The sequence below is a fragment of the Excalfactoria chinensis genome, chromosome 15, assembly GCF_039878825.1.
Source record: "Excalfactoria chinensis isolate bCotChi1 chromosome 15, bCotChi1.hap2, whole genome shotgun sequence".
In the NCBI taxonomy this organism is placed as follows: domain Eukaryota; kingdom Metazoa; phylum Chordata; class Aves; order Galliformes; family Phasianidae; genus Excalfactoria; species Excalfactoria chinensis.
The window spans coordinates 5,904,306-5,925,753 of NC_092839.1; the positions used below are offsets into that span (position 1 = coordinate 5,904,306).

The 21,448-nt window shown below is 41.0% G+C and overlaps 1 protein-coding gene across 3 annotated transcripts in view; it reads right to left on the minus strand.

Annotated features, from left to right (window-relative positions):
• PREX1 (phosphatidylinositol-3,4,5-trisphosphate dependent Rac exchange factor 1) overlaps positions 1-21,448 on the minus strand; it is a 132,226-nt gene that overhangs the window by 60,615 nt on the left and 50,163 nt on the right. For all 3 annotated transcript variants that reach the window (XM_072350010.1, XM_072350009.1, XM_072350007.1), the window contains exons 2-3: positions 8,241-8,312; positions 4,038-4,160 (exon numbers count right to left, since the gene is read on the minus strand). In XM_072350010.1, the coding sequence (XP_072206111.1) occupies positions 4,038-4,160; positions 8,241-8,312 (195 nt within the window). The remainder of the gene's footprint in view (positions 1-4,037; positions 4,161-8,240; positions 8,313-21,448) is intronic.

Here is a 21,448-nt window from a genome sequence, read left to right on the forward strand (position 1 = left end):
GGTACAAAATAAATGAAACAACCATCAAATGTGGCACAAAGAGCTGGAATGCAGATGTTCAAGACATCTTTCATCTACAGCTGTTTGTATTAGTAATGGAGTCTAATACTGGGAAGCTGGAAAGAAACAAAAGATCCTGACCACCAAATACAGGAAAGGCATGGCTGCATCAACAGCACAATAGAAAAGAGAGAACTGAGAGACATGGGATTTTTTTTATCCCTAAATTGTAGAGCTGCAGAGTGACAAGACAGATTTATTAAGTTTCTCCTACACTTCCTCCTCTCACCTCCCCTCGTCTTCCTAGATGCACACAAGCAGCCTGCTTGAGACTAAAAATAGTAACCATTAACACAACAGCATCCGCTGCATCAGTGCACACAAAATGTCATTGCTCAGGTTTCTGACTGCAGCTCTGAGTGCCAGAAGTTCGGGGAGGATATATTTAGACCATGACAAAATCCCTTTCTAAACTCAAGACAGTACAATAATTATGCACACACCAGAGTGCTTTCATCAAGTCTTTTCCAGCTGCCCCTCATGCATGAGGCCCACAAACATGACAACTATGTTTTAAATTACTCAGTGTCTGAAGTGTTTAATTTCCTCTCTGGGTGACAATCAGTCCTGGACTCCCCATCTCCTGGTGAGGAAATTATCAGTTACATAATTACAGATGTTAGCCCAGGAATTTGGAACCTGCAGTTACACTGTATTAAAGAGTAATTATGGTCAGAAAAATGACCCCATAAAAATGGCACATTCTTACTCAGCAAATCTGCTGGATACACAGAGAGACCTTCTGACTTTGGTGACAAAAATAAGTCTATGCTGTTCTTAGTTCATTTAAGAAGTCTAATCCAATAGCTTAGTTTATCATCCATATGTCATTTTGGATCTAGTAGTACAACCCACAAATTAGTGTAAACTTAAAAACAGGTTTTGGACAGAAGTTTCATGAAAGACACACTGGGTAAACTGCAATCATTCTATCTGGATGTATTTTTAATGAACCATGACATTTTCTTCTTTGAAAGCAGGCTAAAATCTATTTTGTCAATATGAAAAACTTAAATAAAAGATAAGATTTCTTTCTTAACAAAACAAGATTCCCGATGACTTAAATAGTAAAAGCTGAGCATTCAGGCAGCGTTGTTCCCAAAAATGAGTTGAAAACATATTTCACTCTAATAAGCTTACAGCTACTATGTTGCCAATGCCCCACCAATACAGCAAGGACAGAAACCAGGTATCAGTCAGTCCTTTGCCCTTCTGCTCTGCAGACAGTCTTATATTTTCATGACCTGCACATGAAAGCTCATGTTGATGAGGTGTAATTATTCAACACCTCGTACCTCTTAGATATTGAAGATATGCTCTACATGTCCCATTTTTCAAGCAGCAGATTTGATTTTGGACTGAAGTGTGTTCTTTACTGTCTGTTATGGTCCACATATCTGTTGTTATCTATCCACATGTCTGTTATTGAACTGCAACTTCTTAAGTAATTCCAGTACATCAGAATTAACTTCTTAAAATCATTTGATCAAGTGAAGTACGCTAGGACAAACAATATCTGTCTTCCAGAGCGAAACAATCTTCCACAGCTGTATATCAGAGCAAGCACATTTCATCATCTGTTAAAAGACTTCCAAAAGTCAATGTGCAGCAGTTACAGTGAGAAATGGTTGCTCTTTTGGAGCCCTTGCAATGTTGGCTTGTTTATTTCAAACATTAGCCAAGATCCAAATCCTGCCACGTTGAACACCCGGGGGAAAAGATGTCCTAGCATGAATGTGAGTGGATCAACTATGATCCCAGAGGCCCATTTCAACTAAAAGCATTGAAGAAATTAGAAGAAATTTAGGATACGAAGATCTCACAGACAGGATCCAAAAACTGCAATCTGGTGGAACTTGCTCTGAACCACAATTGCTGCTGGCATCTCCAGCTGGAATCTCACTGTGAAAGCCTGTACCATGACACGACAAATCCCATATCCCTCACATGCAAATACCTACAGTGAGGCTAGTTTTCTAAAAGACAGGCACCATCTGTACACAAGACATGCCATTCCTTCCTCTCTTCATAACTTACTGTTGATTCTTCCCTATTCAAGACATGAAGTGCCATAATGCTTCTAATGCTATTGTAACATTTTATGGATACTTCACTTTTTATGGATGAAACCACCTTCTTCCACATGTTTCCAACTGAAAGATGTCTGACTTCCTCCTGAGTAAGCTGTAGGTTCTCTTCCTTAGAGGATTATGAAGTGTTTAATGTACACCATATTTGCAATGCACTTCAGACTGCAATGTAAACTGATCTCAGTCAAACAGCCTCCATCAGAAGATCAGTTCTCACCAGCAGTCATCTCTGTGCTTTATAGTTCCATAATTCCTGCTTTGTTGAATGTTCCCTGCTTCTCAGACTTGCATGTACTTACTAAATTCTGCTGTTATAAATTCTGTGCTCACATACAAGAAAATATTGTCGATGACCACATATATCAGGTTTGAATTCAATTTAATGACAAGCAGTTAGCATTTCTGGTTAGTTGATGACACTCTGAAAGAATAGTAGATATTTAGACAGCATTGCTCAGGAGACATCCATTTTGATACCACTGATAACAAGTACTATGTTAGTATAGGATATCTTCTTGGTAGGCAGTGATTCTACTGAGTACATCAGTATGTCCTGCAGCATCTGACAGTCACTTCTCATAGAGAACACAATTTATGGGCGCTGTTTCAATACATTCTTACTGCCACTACATATGCTACTATTTTAAGTGTCACAACATAAATAAAGTCAATAGTTGGTAAAGATCTACGAGTAAAGAATGGCTACATAATTGCTTTCTACTCAAACGTGATGAATTATGATTAGGAAAGTGTAATGGAACATATTTTGATAGGAAGTTGGCCTGTGGCTTAATGCAGTTAATAAGAATTTGGAGGAATATCTATTATATATAGATGTTTTCTAATTTCTTCAGACATCTCAAGAGGGCAGCTGCATACAAAAAAAATCTGCAGCTTTGAATTATTATACATGTAAATCAGGTAACTTTGCATTTAGATGAGTTCATCTCACGACTAAGAATATGTAATAATTGATCTTGCATATACAATCAGTGTGCTCTATTCTTATATTAGTTTGCAATATAAGAAGCAAATTATAATGAGAGAAGCAGTGGTTCTCTGATTTCCATGATTCTCTCATTTCCAATTCCACAATTTCTTGTTCCCTGTTACAGGTCTGTGCCTTCCTGGGTCACCTGGCAGTACCAACCTGGTACTGAATCATGTTGGCACATTTAATCATATTGTGAATGCATAGGAGAACAAATAGCGCAACTATCAGACAAAGTCAGATGACACAGAAATAACCCATCAAAATGTTTTCAGCAACCACAGCTACTTTGTATTTTGTAGTTGCGGCATTCTTATCTACTACTGAGTCTAAACACCACATTTTCTGTACTTTTGAGGTACATAACTCAGGTATTCATTTACTCCATGGTAAAAGGTCGTGTATGGTAACTTGCACTGTGTTACATCAAGTGCAAGGTAATCTATCTCATGTTGCTTTTCATTTACTGAAGTACAAATGTATGCACAGACACTACTGTAGATGCAGTCGGTGTCTTTTGCGGCTTTCCTTTATTTTACAATACAAACAACATTATTCATGTATTTGAGATTGCGCCGCATTTCAGAAATATTTGGAACTAAAGCAGGCAAATTCTCAGCAATTGTGTGAATAGTTGAGTGAAGAAAAAAAGGAAAAAATATTCAATGGGAAAAGGAAGGGTTTCTAAAAATACCTTGTTGTTTAGCTGAGTTTGGTGTGGTTTCCATTGTTCTAACCTCATTCACAAGTTTTTTCCCACCCTACCTTCAAGTTTTATTCAAGACACACATTGTCACAGTACTGCTACAAGCCTTAGAGATTAGGAATAGTTAAGGGGCATGGGAGCTTAAGACAGGAAACTGCATTTTCAGATAGTGTTAAGTCATTGTACTTACAAATTTTAAGAAAACATTTCCCAGTTCATGCTGAGACTGAGGTTCTGGTTGTAAACAAAATTCCAGGGCAGCCAGGAACTCCTTGTGAACACCAAGAATGTCTTCAATGTTAGAAAATAAGATCTGAAATACATAAAGTGAAGTCCAGTGTCAGCTATGAATAAAACCCTGTTGGGCACATTAAAGTACTAGCACCAAACTACTCTGATTCTAGACTTAGTCATGAAAGGACCTAAAGCACAGATGACAACTGCTATCTTGTCTCTTTCCTATGGAAATCTTTATTGCCTACTGAAGCACCTACCCTAAATGAAGGTCATCTTTCCAAGCACCTGAGCATGATGAATGTAAACGACCTCCTTTAAGTCTAGAGAAGGTCTCCAATGAAACTGAATATGTGAAAGAAACCACAAAGACCAAACTGATTTGTCAGGAACACGAAATTATCACTCAAAGGATGTACCTGTAAACCACATCTCTGCCATGTGGGAGCCAGCTTTTCACTTACATGATGTTTACAGTGTAAAGTATTTCTAAACCAAAAGAGCAGAATTTTAGCGTTCCCTTCCACCAACTTCTGTGACTGTAAAAAGCATCTGTAACATGATACAGGGCCTCAATTTCAATGTGTACTGAAAGGAAATTGCACAATCTCACAGCTAAATGATCCCTAGGAATTTAACATACATGTGCTAAGGAAAATAAACTTCCAGGTCCTGATGCAGTATGATGCAGCTATTAGTATTGACAGCCACAAGAGGAATGCTTGAATGAGCAGACCAAAGTCTGGCAACTGCAGTGATATACACATTGCAAACAGCATTGTCCATCACTTTGCTTTAGCCACGCCAGTTGCAAAGAGATTTGCAGTGTAGTCAAACCAGCTTTCATATTAGAAGCAGCCTCTCAGGGCTGCTATAGAGCATATGTGTCACTGCTACAAATCCCAAAGAGTAGAGCCTGACAGAGCAGCCTTCAGCTTCCTGGTATTTGGTGGGAGATTTTTTGACACTTCCCAAAGCATCTTACAGTAAAAGTAAACTTTTTCACTTTATGCAGTGGACTTAGGCACAAGGTGAGACACTGATTCTGCCTGCTGGATGGTGATGCAGCAGTAATTACAAAATTCTGTGAACTAAATCTAATCCTTAAAGGAGGGATAAAACCAGACTCAGTTTAAAATCAGTTTCTCTCTGGTTTTCCAGGAGTAGAAGACAGGGTAAGGAATTAAAGATCCTTCTGTGCATGTACCCAGATACAATTCTACACCTTGTGTTATGCAAGGATGGAAGGAGCATTCTTCCTCAAACCCCTGCAAGCTGGCTGTGTGTGCAAAGCACAGCATATGGCATCTGTCTTGTCTTTGCTCACCTCTCACTTCAGAAACACCAAGATAATGGCAGTCCTCACTACACATGTGCCTACTTGTGCCTCATTGCTTTTCCTGGCTCTGAATAAACTGAAGATTCCAACACACTGTACTTGCACTAAAGGGTTCTGAGCCCATCAGAAAATAAGACAGGAAGCTGGGACTGATTGCTTCCAGAAAACCTGCACTGCAAATCTGAAGGGCCCATGATTCTATAGCATGACTGAAAGTGATGTGATGACACATTAGCTTTTGCCTGCATGCTTTTGCCAGAAGCTATGCCAAAAGGGGATTAACAAGGAAGAGGAAAACATCTGTCAGGGATGATTTGATCCTTCAGGAGCAGTCTTCAGGAGGATATCTTGTGATTCAAGGAATACCTGTGTAGTCCAATAAATTATGTGATGGCCAGCAGAGCTCTGCTTGCAGCAGATTTTGCAGGTAACAAAAGTTACTTGAAAAATCAAGGCAGCAGAAAGGCCTTAGCTACATTTGCTTTTACATCTGATGCAGTCACCATTTATAAACCTCATGGGGAGGATCTATGTCCAGCAGCTTGTGTACACTGTCAAGTTGTACTGTCTTCACTGTTCTGTATCAGTAAAATGACATCACCATCCTACTGCGCATGCAGCATCATACTAACATATCAGCAGTTATCTTCACATAGGGCAGGGAACAAATTGTGATCATATTTTTGCTGATACTCCTGCAGCCATCTGTCACTGAAGGAATTATAAATCCTTGCTGGGCATAGGATTCAAGGTAGCCTTTCTAGAAGGGGATACAGAGACCAAAGGCTACTCTAAGAAAGGCTTAGTGGCACCAGCAGGAGAAGCCTGCAAAAATAATACCAGGAGTAATATCTCATGTTAGTACTTTCTACTAAAAAGTACTTTCTCCTTTTGCTTAGAGGAGACTGTCTGCCAGAATATCCTGAATTTTCCTCTAGACGTTCCTGCTGCATGAAGACAGGGAAGAAAATACAAGATTTTCTTTACATAAGCTGCCAAATCATTTATATACTCTCTGCTGCCACCTTTTCTGTTGCTAGCCACCTCACAGCTCCCTAATGACTCAAGATACTTAATAATAGCAGGTGGACTTATTGGAAGTCCCAACACAGTCTTGTCTGTCCTGCCTCTACAAGCAAAGGTTTGCAGAATGAAAGAACAAATCATCTTTCCACTGCAGGAAGGACAATTAAATTGTTTGAGAAGGGAAAGGGATAACACTGATCAGAAAAAGCATGCCTTTGTGTTTCTACTTCACCACTGGTAAGTGTAGAAGCTGTGTTATTATAAGTTGAATATTGTAATAGAATTAATGAGGTCTCACAGTGGCCTCATCAAGGCAGCTCCAGGCAGTTCAAGAATGACACAGAAATGAAGTAGTAATTCCCCAGAGGTTGTGATGGACTTTAGAATATAAATACATTTAATCAGTAGATAAAATAAGGACTTTCTGCATGGGTCTTGTGAGCACTGCATCTGAGTACACGGCAGTCATAAGAATACATGAATAATGGCAGAATTACCAACTTTTATCAACCTCTGCAGCTATTTGTCAAATTAGCAAATGGTTGTGTAGGTTTATTCCTTCAGTAGAGCTTATTAATTTTTCTGTTTCACTGCACACAGCACCTACGGCCAATAGCCATTGTCTGCTTTTCCCCCAGTTACCTCTAAACTTACTCCAGATTGTAAATAGTGAGCTTCCAGTAACCAGGAACTTCTAAATTTGAAGACAGCAAGGAGGTTTAGCCCACCAGTCCTCCAGATCTTCTTGCTACCACCACCTAGTGATGCCACTCAATTAGTAGTACAGTATTGTTAATCCAGTGAATGAATACCATAATGGAGGCTGGATCCCTGCTTGGACTTCTAGACTTTCTGGTAATACTACTATGTAAAAATTGATGAACCAGACTTGAGGAAATACACACCAGCTGCAGTAGTGCTAGACTGTATAACATACCTATTATTGATTCACTGTGCTGTCATTAACGTAAAGGGCAAAGTCTCTGCTGATTTGGGAGCTGTGAGATCAAAGGTAAGCCCAAAAAGCAAGCCTCTGATGGCAGACACTGCATCCTCTCCCACCAATCATGAGGTTTCATTTATGCATGTGTACAAAGAGGATTTTGGTCTCACACAAAACTTTCCTTGCTATACACTTATAAGTCAAATTGCTACATGAAAGTGTTGCTTATTTTTATGAAAATAAACCACAACAAGCCTCCTACAACCATAGGCATTATAAGAGCTAATACTTCACAGCCGCTTTCTGTATCTTATGTGTCTTTCCAATGCAAAATTCATGCAGGAACTTCATCATGCAAGGGTCTTCCATTGCTCAGCTCTCCCACAGGAGACCAAATTGCTTCCTACTACAACCCAATTAGATATCCCTGCCACCTCCTCATAACTCCCGTCAATTTTAGATTTGTAAGAGACAACAGATGCAAATTGGCTCACTGATTACTGTCAAGCAAAACACACAAGGGCAGTGCATTCTGTGACTTTCCCTTCAAGATGCTAATGAGGTCTCTGTGTCCTCTACCATTTCACAAGCCTTGCCAAAAATTAGCTCCTGACAACACTGTTATCAAATTTACTGCAATCAGCTGGTGGGAGAAAAAAAAATGTTGGAAGGTGAAAGCTAAACAAATGGGCAAGCAGGCTGAAAAAGCATCAGTGCGAGTTTCTTTTCCTCTGGGCAGCAGTTTAATTACAATCATCAGAAAGGTAAAAGGATATTTGATATCCACGTCCCTGAATCTAGCCTTTCATTACTGATTAAATCCCTAACAGTGAGGAAGATGGAAGAAATACCTTAACATTCTCCTCTGTTATGTACTTCTCAGCTTTGTCCACAGCGCTCTGGCGGATCCGATGAAGAAATGCCTGCAGAGAAAAGCAATGTTAAAATATCTTCATACAATTTGACTTCACTTCTTTATATCCCCTTGCTTTCCAACAACACAGTGAGCCTGATTACCTGAAACAATATAACCACATATCAAATCACCACAGTTCTTAGACTCAGAGCTGCCTTTAGGATGATAGAAAAGACATTTCCTAAAGCACTGTTGGGTTTTGCCTGGCAATAAATGTCTTCCTTCTGCTGACATTTTTAGACTTAATTATCTGCTACCAGTAGAGCACAGCAAGGCTCTGATTGTGCTGTTTTATTTCCTTTGGATGTTTCCCCTCTCTCTGAGACGCAGCTGTTTTGACTTTGGGATGGATGGCAGTGAAACAGACTGCAAATAATAAAACATTAAGAAAGGACATTCCTGGTGCTGGAGCTGATGGACATCAGAGCTGTGGATGAGAGTTATGGACAAGTTCAACAGACTTAATAATTAGGGAAGGGAAATGAAATTCTCCAGACAATGCATGGGACACATTATCCTGTTTGCTGTGCTTTATCTGGTTAAAAACAGTGAAACAATGCTGGAACTCTTCATCTAGATCAGGTTTCCCCTTTCCTCAGCAACCACGGGCTAAAAGGCTTTTCTGAAGTGAAAGCAGGGAATTTTGCCTTTCACAGAAGTCAGCAAAGAGACATGGAAATACCTGCAGGTGACAGTGAAAGGAAACCACTGAAGACAGAATCTGCTCCAACAAACAACAACCATCCGCAGAAGGGGAGAGGGCTTTTCTCAGTCCTGCTTTGTGGTTTCTATGTCATCTCCCACACAGAGGGGTGAGCCCTGGGGTTCACCACTAACAAAGAGGGACAGAACTTTTCTTAGCCACCTGAGACACAGGGGAAATGGGTCCATTCTCTGTGTTTATGGTACAAAGCAGCTTTGTTTCAATTTGATAATAGAAGTCTTTTTAAAAAGTTGAACCACTCCTGAGCAATGCCCATGTCAGCTGATGCACACAACATTTCTTTTTCCCTCCACCTATTCAGTCTTTACAGGACAGACCTCAATAAAAAAAGAAAGAAATTGAAATAAGAGGCACACAGACTGTACATTTGTACATTTTGGACCCTGGGTTCTCAATCTGCTTTTTGTGAACAGATGTCAAGGACCACAAGAACATTCCTCCTCTCGTACCACTAAGCAGGAAGGGGATCCTGGCTAGACTGCAGCTAGTTACAGAGAATGTGGAGCAGGTTGCTTGGATTGAGACATCTGAAGAACAGATTCCTGCATTAAAGGCACAGGACACGTGTCCCAGTGGCAGAACAGCCATTTTATGAAAAGCAGCCCATCCGCCTTGCCCAGAATCTTGGCAGAAGTCAGGGAGCTGTCTGAGATGAAGTATTCGGCATAATGATAAATGGCAGGAGGACTGACAGGAGGTGTTGCCCTCCCACTTCACTGCTGGGTGTGATATCCAGGCACTAATAACCAGCCATCTGACTTATACGAGGTAGCGTGTCATATTGAAGTCATTTATCCACAAAAGATAAGCCAGTCAGAGATCTTTCCTTGCTTTAATCTTGTCTGTTTGGAGACAACAAATCCAATTGGAATGACTAATTAATCTACCCAATTAGTAGCTCCACTGGTGACTTATATTTACCTGCATATTAGTCTCAGTGTGTTTGGCCTAATAATAGAGATTTGCTAAACAGAAGTGCAAATCACATTAGCTGTTTCAGGCCAGTCAATATAAGAAGCTGAGTCTGTGTTAATCCAAAAAACAGCCTTTCTGTGATGCTTGTCTGAAAAGATCATTTAACTGGAGCATGAGAAATGGAGAAAACAAGAGGGGGGAAAAAGGGAGAAAGGCACAGAAGCAGAGAGAGAATAGTAAGGATGAAATACACAACAGGGGAAGAGACCAACAACTCCTCAGATAGCCAGTCACACCTCCTGCAGCCTCTGGTTTGTGCACAAGCCGCAGTCTAGTCTCTCCACTAATATTAAAACAAGACAGCTCCAAGAGAGGTTGGTTCTGGAAACTCAGTAGTGTGCTTTCCAAAACACAAGCCCTCAAAGCTCTGAACTTAGCGGATGCAGAACTGTTTGTTCCCCAGTGCTCAATACCTTTTCATCTGCAAACAGAATCTTTTGCATAACAGTCTTTCATATTAAAAGCATGATAAACACAGCCTATCAAACAGCAGCCCATGGAGTTAATGTTGCATGCCCTGTTCACATGACAACACTGCTTTTCTTCCAAACTACTTCTAGCTCAGAAAAAGCAGCCCTTTTCCCAGAGATGCTGTTCTGACATTTAGGTCAGTGTTTTCCAAACTTCAAGTTATTTTTGTGCTACCAGCTTTACCAGGCTCCCAGCTCATCTGTACTGATGCCATCCCTTTGTTCACCTGGTGACACAGGCTCTAAGCCCCACCACATAAGTAGTAGGCAACCCTCAGGAAACACAGCTACAGGGAGCAGTGTGATTGTCCACCAGACCCACTGATTCATCTGTGAAGTCAGACAGATACTTGGGGCAAGGTACAACAAAGGTGGGGGAAGTAGAGAAAGACTGAGAGAAGCATGTTATAAGTGTGTCGTGCCCATATCTTATTTATATTCCCCAGCATACCATTTCATTGAAAAGTAAGTATTTAAAGAAGAGTTTTTCTGGCCATCTGAAATGTTACAGAGGCAAACACCATTTGTTCCATCTCCACTGACCTCTTCACATTCTGGACAATTCATACATGAATGCAACAGATCCAGTCCTAAACCTTTGCCACGAGGAACTTTCAGTATGATTCTCTCCTAATCCATAACACCTTTGATCTCTGCAAAAATGGGCTCACTAACCTCAAAGGATATGTGGAAGCATGGCGGACAGCTTTCTTAAGAAGTATTAGAGGGCTGTGACAACTGTTCCTAGGATACAGCAGGATGACCACAAACATCTTTCCTGTGCAATCCATAGAATTCTCTATATGTCATGCTGTCAGTTTCCTACATGTACAAAGTAGCATGGATCCTACAAAGGACAGCAACTAATGATGCACTCTGTGCCAAAACAAAACTCACATATCAGACGGTTAAGACCTTACTGAAGAGCTAGAAAGAAATTGATAGGTAACAAAAGCAGACTGTTCCCTTTGTATGCTGGTCGTAATTGATAAAAGGTTAGAATTTCACAGATAGAAGGATGGCGGATGAAAATTTGACATCTTTCTTATGCTCACAGTTGCTGATTTTGTTCTCTTGCCATTTTTAGTGCTTCGCTGTGCTCCCACTGGGCCAGCCCCAGGTCTCTGAGCAACCCAAGCTGTAGGGCAAACTGCTGCTGCCACATCAGTGAAGGGAGAAGGACTGGTAGAGCCAATGGGTCCAAAGCAAAAACAGGTCACTGCATAATGTAGGGCAAAAGTGGGAAAACAGGCTGGTAGATTTTTGTTATCCTGACAAAGCCCCATGAAGGTCTCACCTTCTATGTGTGCATGCTAATCATTAGGAAAACAGCCTACAGGGGATTTTGTTTAAAATTCTGCTGCTGCATCAACATAACATTTATTTGTGCACTGTGACTTGTTGCCCTAGAGAACTGCTGCTTCCAGACCCAGCAGGCCATGGATGAGGGCTCCTCATGTCATGCAGAAACACAGCTTCTAGTTTTGTCTTACAGTACAAATGCCTTGCAGGACTTAAGAAAACCTGTAACAAATTGGAATGAGCACAGAGAAAGGCTTCCTTTCTGCACTGTGTCATGTTGAGTAAGTTCATAATGGCTGGAGAAACAGCCATCTCCTTCCAACAAAGACCAAGAGAAACACGTTACTAATCCAGAAAGCAATTTAGGTACAAAATTTCATTTTACCAAATGAATATCTGTAATGTCCCTAAAATGTGTTGTTCTGCAGTTCATTACTCTTAAAATCCATAGCTGCAATGAAATCTCACTGCTTGTGGAATGTCTTTGCTGCATCTCTGAACCACAGAAACAAGAAGCACAGTGTAAGGGAAGAGATTGCTAATTGTAAATTGCTCTCACATAAAGCACACTTAATCAGCTGGGATTTCTCTTAAGTGCTTTTCAAACAGCTTTTGTTGAAGGTGTTCTTGTAGTCCTAACATAACACATGGCTAATCCTGGGGATGAGGCAGTGATGGTTTGCTCATGCCCCTTCCTAAGATTCGAGTTTAATAGACACTTCCTCAAATGTTCAGAAATACCAAGAGATTTCTCATTAAACAGCAAGGCAGGCAAACTGCATAACCCAAAGGGAAATGAAAGGGAGAACAGAAATAAGCAATGTTGAGGCAACTGGATAGTGTATCTATGAGCAAGAGATGAAAGCACAGTCCTGTGAAACCTGTTTGCTGAACAGGTGACTGCAGTTTCAACAAGTGATGGACAATTTTGTAACAGTCAGTAGAGAATAACACAGGGATCCATACGTCCCTAGTATATTCAGTGTTAAAACAACCAAACTGCCTTGCACTTGTACAACAACTGCTTCAAACTCCTTGCAAATGCTGATATTTAGATTTCAAGAAAACAACATCACAGTGGAAAAACTGAGGAGGTGAGGTGAGCAGTGAATGTCCCCATTTGATCACTGTTAGCATCTTCATTGTGCAACCATAGTGAAGCACATATACCTTAATCCATCTCTGAAAATACAAAGTAAAATCTGTTAGAAAGACTCGAATTGGAACTTGAAAGTGTAATTCTACTTTAAAAATTACCTGAATAAGTAAGTGTGGCTGTTAGATATGGTTTTGACCCCATTGCAGTACCAGTTATATACAAATAAAATTCTTTTGTCTTTAGCAAAGCCACCTGACAGTTCTGTGGGAACACAGCTCTACCAAAATAGTCCAGAGATGCAAAGTGAATATTTGCTGAAGTTTGTGTTCTAAGAACAGGTGCATCCTTGTTCATGCTACTCAATTGTTAGCGTTGAACCCTGTCATCCTGATCACGTTCTTTAGCTTTCCACCAGATACCCAATTTATAAGCTAAAGCGCAGCACAAATGACAGAAAACATCCTGCATCCCACATGTGAACTGCAGCTCTCCCCTGATCTGAGGCCTGAAAGACAATGCAGTAAATAATCTCAAAATAATCTAACAATGACAATACACGGCTATTTATACAATATAATTCCCATCAGATCTTTTTTATTAGCCAGAGCAAGTAAGCATGCTTGTCCATAACAAACTAAGTCTAAACTAAATGTAAGAACATTGTAAGTACTGAATGAAGACGTTCTTCTGAATATTAGTACAGCTTTGAGTTATCAAATTATCAAGTCATTCCAATTGCAGATGGACCTGCTTCATCTCTGCTTTCCCCAGAGCGCCGTGCAGCAGTGCACGCTATTAACCCGAATCTACTGACAGATGGGATTTAAAGACTGATAAAGTCAGTTTGGTATAAACTCAGTTAGCCTTTGAGTATCTCTTCCCTTCCTGGACAAAAGCCTGCATACCTATGTAGAATGCTAGGAGTGATTCAGGTTTTTTAGTAGTGAAGTTTCGGTTAGAAAAGCTTAAGTCAGCAGGAACTCCTTTGACATCACTACTAATAAGTAAAGTGGAGCAAGACTGAAACGAATCTATTACTTTTAGAGAGTAAATTGCTATACTTCTCACACTGTAAATCGACAATCTGGGATTCACTCACTGCTCAATTACTGGCTGCTGTAGTAAGACTTCTATAAAAATACATTTTAGGTTATCAGTATCTGGTAAAGGAATAAATAACTTAAGCACCAGATGAGTGCATTATAATGAAATTCTTGCAGAAGGTATTTCACTTATGGAGACCATTTTTCTTTAGAACCTTTTGAAACAATAAAGAGGCACAGCTGTGAGAGAGCAATCCTGCAAAGAACTCAGATCTGCAGCCAAATTTAGTAGTCAGAAAACAGCTGAACAGGGACTTGCCTTGTAGGCAGAGGTGTTTAATAAGAGGAAATAGCATCAGAAATATCCTTTATTGCCCTAATTTCAGACTTCCTGTGCATCGAATTGGCTTTAAAACCTCAAAGCTTATTGGTACATGTTTATATTTTGACCTGTCACTAGAAGAGGAACTAAACTGTTAACTAACCAAAAAGATTTCAAGGAAAAATAATCAAATAAAAGAAGTCATGCACGTTAGAGAATATCATATACACTCTCTACAAACATTTCAGGTAGCCTTTACTGTGAGGTTGCACCACTGCTTATTGCTAAGCAGAAGGTCAAACAGACTCTACTGATCTACTCTCATTGCACTTCTTTCCAAAAGTTACCACCCTTGCATAAGCTACATCAGATGTGAAATGAGATGAACTACTGATACTGATCACCTACACGCTGGGATATTCATTTAACTGTCTTTGTAAAGCAAATATGAAGGTCTGTCTGTAATTCTTACTCCCATATTCCTGAGAACAATGTCCTCCTTCTTCATAATTCCCAACTGTAGCCCCCACCCCCACATTTTCTTCTACAACTTTTTATTCATGTGTTGTCATTTACAACAATTTCACACACAAATCCATGGATGCTGCAGCATGAATCATCTCTTCCTAAGAAAGACTGCATGAGCACATGCAAAAGTAGACTCCCCCTCTCAGATGAAACTGGGAAGACCATCACAAAGCAACTGCAGGTTACGCTGCAAAGCCCAGATGTAACATCGAGAGATGCTTTCACCTGAAACATCTATAAACATTACAAAACCTCTAACGCTCACAACTTAATAATTGTGGATAAAATACTGATGCTGGCAGATTGAAAGTTCTTCCTTACTTCCTTGGTCTGACATACGGCGAATCCTGATAAACACTAAATGAAGTACGGAGAAGCATTCAGAAACTCAGCTGCTTAAAATCATAGAAGTGTATGCATGACTAAGACACTTGAATAAACAAACCAGATTATTTCTTTATATACTACATAAGAGCAAGGGCCCCTGCTAATGTAAACTATGCTTGAGATAGTTCCCAACTGATTTGCCCTTAACCAATCTTGCATTAAGGCCCATACAGTTACAGCATGGCTGATTTATATCTGTCTTGCCATTGAGAGTTTTACTGTCCATAACATCCACTTTAAATAATAACCACTGCAAAATACTGGCATTGCATAGCACTAGGAGTTTCAGTGGTACTCAAGGGAGTCAGACATTCTGTGACCCCTCTGGACAAGGGACTGCAGTGCAGTTTTATTCATCACACTGCTGCGTCTAGAGTTCACCTCATCCAACTGCACCCACCTGGAAGTTGTAGCCAACCCTAAGTGAGTGCCACAGGCTCTTTCTGTGCAACAGGAAACAACGGGCAGGCAGTTCCAGGGGATGAGTCACTGCACTCCAGCAGTGGTGTCTAAGAAAGGCCGAATTACACTCCAGAAATGCCTTCTCTTCCCATCAAGACAGCCTGGGTGACAAGTTGAGATCAGACCACCCTCCTTGCCCATAACAGTCTCACAGTATCTGCAAATACAAAGTTCCAGGGCAGTGAGTGTGTCTCAGCATGGAACATAAGAATGCTGGGGTTGCACTGAGAATTAATACATGCAAAATTAATGTGCTTAGGCACTCTCAGCATGGTAGTATTCTGGGACTCATCACAAGAGCACTAACAGCACTGCCCAGAAAAAACAAAACAAAACATAGCTCCAAAAAAAAACCAAAAACCCCTCAACTGCATCTGCATTGCTGGCTGTACTGATGTTTACACCTGAATGCTGCAGCAACACAAAAAAGCCTGAATTCATTCATGCATTAACTGATGAAGGAAGGTGAAACCAAAAGGGAAGTGAGAGTGAAATATATCGCAGTGTTTCTCACTCCAAAGAGGGATTCCTTTCTTAAGGAGGGTTTGCTTTCATTTGAATTACAAAAACCTTTTTTTTGTGAAGTGAAAGGCAGGCTGGTGCTGCAAAAGAGCCCATTGTCTCTCCTCTACCATCGCGCTGACCTCCACAACCCCTCCTTCCCGCTGGTCACCAATATTTGCATCCTCAGGCAAGCCTGAACATCCAGGGTTCAACACAACCCAGGTTTCTCTCATCTGAAATCCTTCAGGATTCGTTTCTGCTCATTTTTTGTATTGCTTACACCCTGTCTCCTTCCAACACATCTTCGTGCTCTCCCTCCTCTCCAACACAACTACTAAACCTTTAAAAGTACTCTCACTGTAGAAAAAAATCAACAACAAACGTTCTTCACTGCACACAACCCCCAAGCAAGCGCTTCTGTGGATATCCCTGTCTGACTCCAGTCCATTTTTAATGTCATCAGAAATTATTTGTTTGGATTTTCAATGGAGCTTACGAAAGATATGTGCCTAACTCTCTTAAGCCTTTGGAATATTCACCCTTTTCTTGGCCTCTTCACATCTTTCTCACTGTTATACAATTGTGAGATGATTTTCAGCATCTGACTGCACTGTGGAATCCTTCAAAAAGCTTTTAGTATGTTCGAATAGTGTGTTTTATTTCATTTCACTTTTATTTAGAGGAACAAATCCTGACAAGTCTGCATCTGCTTAGCCTTTACCTTAACAGAAGTTTGCTTCGGGACCACATAAACACTGTATAAAGACTTCAGAATTTGACCCAAATAATTGGGATTCACTGTGTTCGGGACTGAAAAAAGCTTGCAGTCTGTAGGCAGTTCTCAACTACTGATGTCTCCAAATACCAAGGCCTGATCAGTATCAGGTGATGTTTAATCAAGTTTCAGCCTCTACACAGCCACTCCAATTCCAAGAGGTGTATAAAATCACCAGAGTGTCCGGAAACATCCATGCCACCAACAACATTCAGACACTGCGTGTTGTTGCAAAGAGTTAATATTCCAGTTAATATTTCAAGCTTCTGATCTAAGATAAAAAACTTCGATGTCAGAAAGATCAGTCTATCCCTCTCTGTCTTTTCAGTCACGGTGTCTTAATACATTAAACACTAATAGACAAAGTTGAAAGTTTGAAGATTAGATCTGGTGCCATTAAAATCCATGGATGTTTTTAGATGCAATACAGGCTACTTCAACTAGGAATGTGTTGCCTACATCTGGCTGATGCATACTCTAATAGTCTCCTAAGTCAGTTTAGCATCAGCCTTTGGAATTTTGGAAGTATTAAGATTCCTTCTCTGGGTATCTTCTCAAGGAGATGTCATTCTGATCTGAGTTCATGTGTACGCAAGCTGAACCAACATGACAGTCTTTGTGCACTGTGACTTACACATGCTGGGTTAGTATTGGGCTGTGTGTCAAATCAAACTCCAGATGCAAATACTTTGGCGTTCTCAATGGTGTGTTTCCACCCTTGTACAGAAGAATTACAGCATTATTTCTCTACCTTGATTAATAATTTCTTAAAAAAACAAGACTACAAGGCGATCAAACATAGTTATACCTTGTTAATTAATAATATTCAGAGCTATTAAAGAATTAAAGTCTCCAAACCACACATTTCACCTTACTGAGGTGTTCAGGAGTATTTGCCAGGAATGTTTACGTGCTCACAGGTGTCCTATTAGCCAGACTTTATACTGAAGTGTAATCGGGTTATCTAGATTTATCCGTGATAGAGGCTGCTGCCCCTAGAAGGGGAGAAAATGGGAAGCATTGAATCCTGTAGTTGCCTTCACAAGAAAAACAGTTTTGGAATTGGCAGCAGCGTTGGTCAGTTCCACTGCTCATTTCCTAGAAAAGATTTCAATACCAGAAATCCTAGCAAAAGAATCTTCATTTCCTAAAACCAGGTGTACAGGCAGTAATGGCTGCATTTGACAATCTCTACACAGGTGTCAAGGTTTCAAAGGTTATATTTCTCATTTAGAAGCCTGTCCAGGTGTCTGCCTGTGAAGCAGTGTCAGTGCTGGCTCCCTAGCCGGGGCTGTAAATACTTTGGGAACTTTTGCTCTTTCATGACCAGCAACTGGGGCTCCGTGCAGCACATATTAGCATTCCTGGCCTTCAGCGGCTGAGATTTCCTGCTGGGAGAGATTTGCATAAGTGCCTGTGGTGTGACAATGAGGAAAGCAGCTTTCTGCAGAGGAGAACAGACTCCAGAAAGACCGTGACCGTTCACAGATTCTCACCACTGGATCCTAAGAGGGGCTGTTTCTCCACAGCCTTTCAACGGTTTCCAAGAACTTCACATGATTTGGTGGAAAGGAGCAGAACCCCAGCAGGGTGAAGGTGTATGACTGTGTCCAGACGGTAAGCAGAGGGAATTCCCACTACCCCAAGCCTTTTCTGCTAAAGACAAGCCTGGCTGATGTTAAAGGCATCAGCTTGCTCCCCCTCTCACGAGAACACGAAGATGAGAGCTGCCCAAGCACATGAAGCTTCAAGAAGTGAGCAGCCTGTCAAGTCTTCCTTGCTGTGAACTCCTCACCTCAAAGCTGTCTGTTAGAGTGCAAGCTGAAACAATGAACCTACAGGTAAATGGAAAGGAAAACGGCACTCAAGAACACCAGTATAGATTTTTGTCCTTCCCAAGTAAAGGCTGCAAGATTGGCACACATCACCCCTCTGAAATGAGCGAAAGCAAAGTCTCTAATTTGTCTTTACACAAACTACTGATTATGCCATGCTATATGTTTTCTGGGAAAAGAGCAGCTATTTACAGACATGTACACTTCTACATTTTGACTACATAGTAAATTGTTGTCTGCATTGCAGTTCCATATTTCACTGAATTCACTAATGCTGTCAACAAGAGTGAAAGGGTTAACAATATCATTCTGGGGAATAACTCAGGCCAATTCAAACAGCAGACAGAAAATTTCTGATGTTCAGTGAAGTATTTCTAGTTTATTTGCTTTTTTAGTATTTATTCTGTAAGGTGCTTGTCCCTATGGTGTGCTCCCTGGCTCCCCGTCCCAGCACACAGTTGCTCTTACAAGCACAGCAAGGCCTGTCACAAGTTTTGGAATATATTTGTGCTGAAATATAGATCCTATTAATAGTTTAAGTTCAGTTTGGTACTGCAAGCAGCCTGTGAAACTTCTCAGTAGGATGTTAGCCCAAGTTGAGCTCTCCATGCTGAAGGCAGACTGTTTCTGATATTTGAGTTGTTTAAGGTCAGCTCAAGTGCTGTCTTGTTTCACTGATGACTGCAGCACTGAACTGCACTAAATCATTATCTAATACCTCCTGCCACTTCTCTCTGTTCATCTTGTCATGCTGCAGTTACATTTTTATCTTTATAACCTTTTAGTAGTTGATCGCATTCTGACACAGGACCAGTAAGAGGTGCTTTATAAGTAGAGAGCCTACACCATGCATCAGTCTATGTGATAATCAGGCCACTGACAGATACTCAAAGCCCATAAAGTCCATGGATGAGTATGCACACTGGGAACTTCAGCGAATACAGATTTACTAAGCCTACTTCATAAGAAAAGAATTCTCGTCCTCACTTTGTGGATGAGCAAAAATGAGTAGGGAATAGTGCAGCTTATTCAAGGCAGCCCCTGAAAGCAGTGTGGGAAGGAAGCTTTGGTTCCCTGGTTTCTGACACGCACACATCTCAGGGAAGCATAGGGAATAAGCTTGCAAGAATTACCTCGCACTTGGGGAACAACTGCCTTTTCTCTACAAGTGCTCAGACTTCATTCACCTTTCCAACAAACAAGGGGGTTTTACCACTGGCTTCAGCTGCACCATATCTTCACCTCAGGTGAGGCTATTTCCATCTCAAGGCAACTTGACAGTACACATTTAAATACTTGATTTGATCAAGGCACACAGTGTGTCTCAGCTTCCAGCTACAGCAAAGAAAAGGACATGGCTTCAGAGCTGCTACTTTGCATATGCTTTGCCCTTGGTCACTGCTCACACACCACCTCCAGTTACTCTTAGTTATTGAGAAAGCTGGTTGCACACACAGCTGCACCTTGCAAAATGTGCCTTGGTGTATTTGCAATTATTTACACACCAAAAAAAAAAAAAAAAAAGAGGAAAAAAGAAAGAGCCTGTCTCACATTTTGGCTAAAAGAGGAATTAGAGAAATTAACCTCACAAGCACATTTTTCATCACTGGCACTGAGCAGAAACAAACAGTTTAGCTGATGAAGAGCTGCTTGCTTAAAGTGCAGTAGCTGATCTGAGCTAGTTTTCCTAACTGAGCCCAATCCCATGCTGTCTGCACTGTTTTTAAAGCATGCACCATCTGAGCACAGCTGTTGTGGTATTTCCCAGCCATCTTTCCTATACTGGAATAAAGCAGTCAAGGACTGAAATGGATGAGTATTCAGGGCAAAATCCTCATGAAATGCAATGCCAAAATTTTAACCAAACAAGAAACCTCTCTGGAGACAGACAGTGTCGTTTACAGTGCTTGGTTTCTGGCGTTGTTTGGTTTATTCCTCTCCCCCTCCCCCCACTTCCACAATTAAAACTGCATCCCTGAACTCCACGGAGAAGCTCAAGCTCACCGTGACAACACCACACAGTGGTCTGGAACTGCCCCCTGTTCACAGAACACCTGAGTAGCCCCCAAAGTAAACCAGTTCATGGTAGGGTTCCTGCCCAGTTTTACCAGCTAGAAATATTTGGGTTGTTAAAAAAACAAACAAAGCAGCAGCTCGTGGTGTGTAGCCAGCCCTACACTCTGCACCACATCCAGTGCTTAGCAGTAAGCTGCCCCATTCCTTCCTAGGCAAACTGCATCATCTTGCCAGGTCAAAGAGCCAGACAAGAGCACTGTCTAAAAATATCTCCTGTTCTACTGCCCTGTGCCAGCTGAAGAGCTGAGTTCCCCTTAATGCACATTGATTTTATTTTGAAAGACCAAAGGAAAGCTCCCTCTCATTGCAGCATTTCTCTGCACACGGTTTTGCAGAACACAGCCATATCACACACAGACTCAAACCCCAGCTTCCTCTGAATCATAGCAGAGAATTAGACCATTATATTTTAACACAAAGGGGAAGTTGAGAGAGAGGGAGAGAGGTTTGCTAGCACACACATTGGGCTGAATGGCTCCAGACAGCAAACTGCTCTCCCTGTGCTGCTATGGCCTCTTCCTGGGGTCTGTACGTCCACGGTGATGTACTGGTACTGCCTGGGACACATGGGAACAGCTACTTCACAAAACTCTGCACTTTTAGATCTCACAGACCAAGGCTGTGTGCTGTGCTGAGCATGG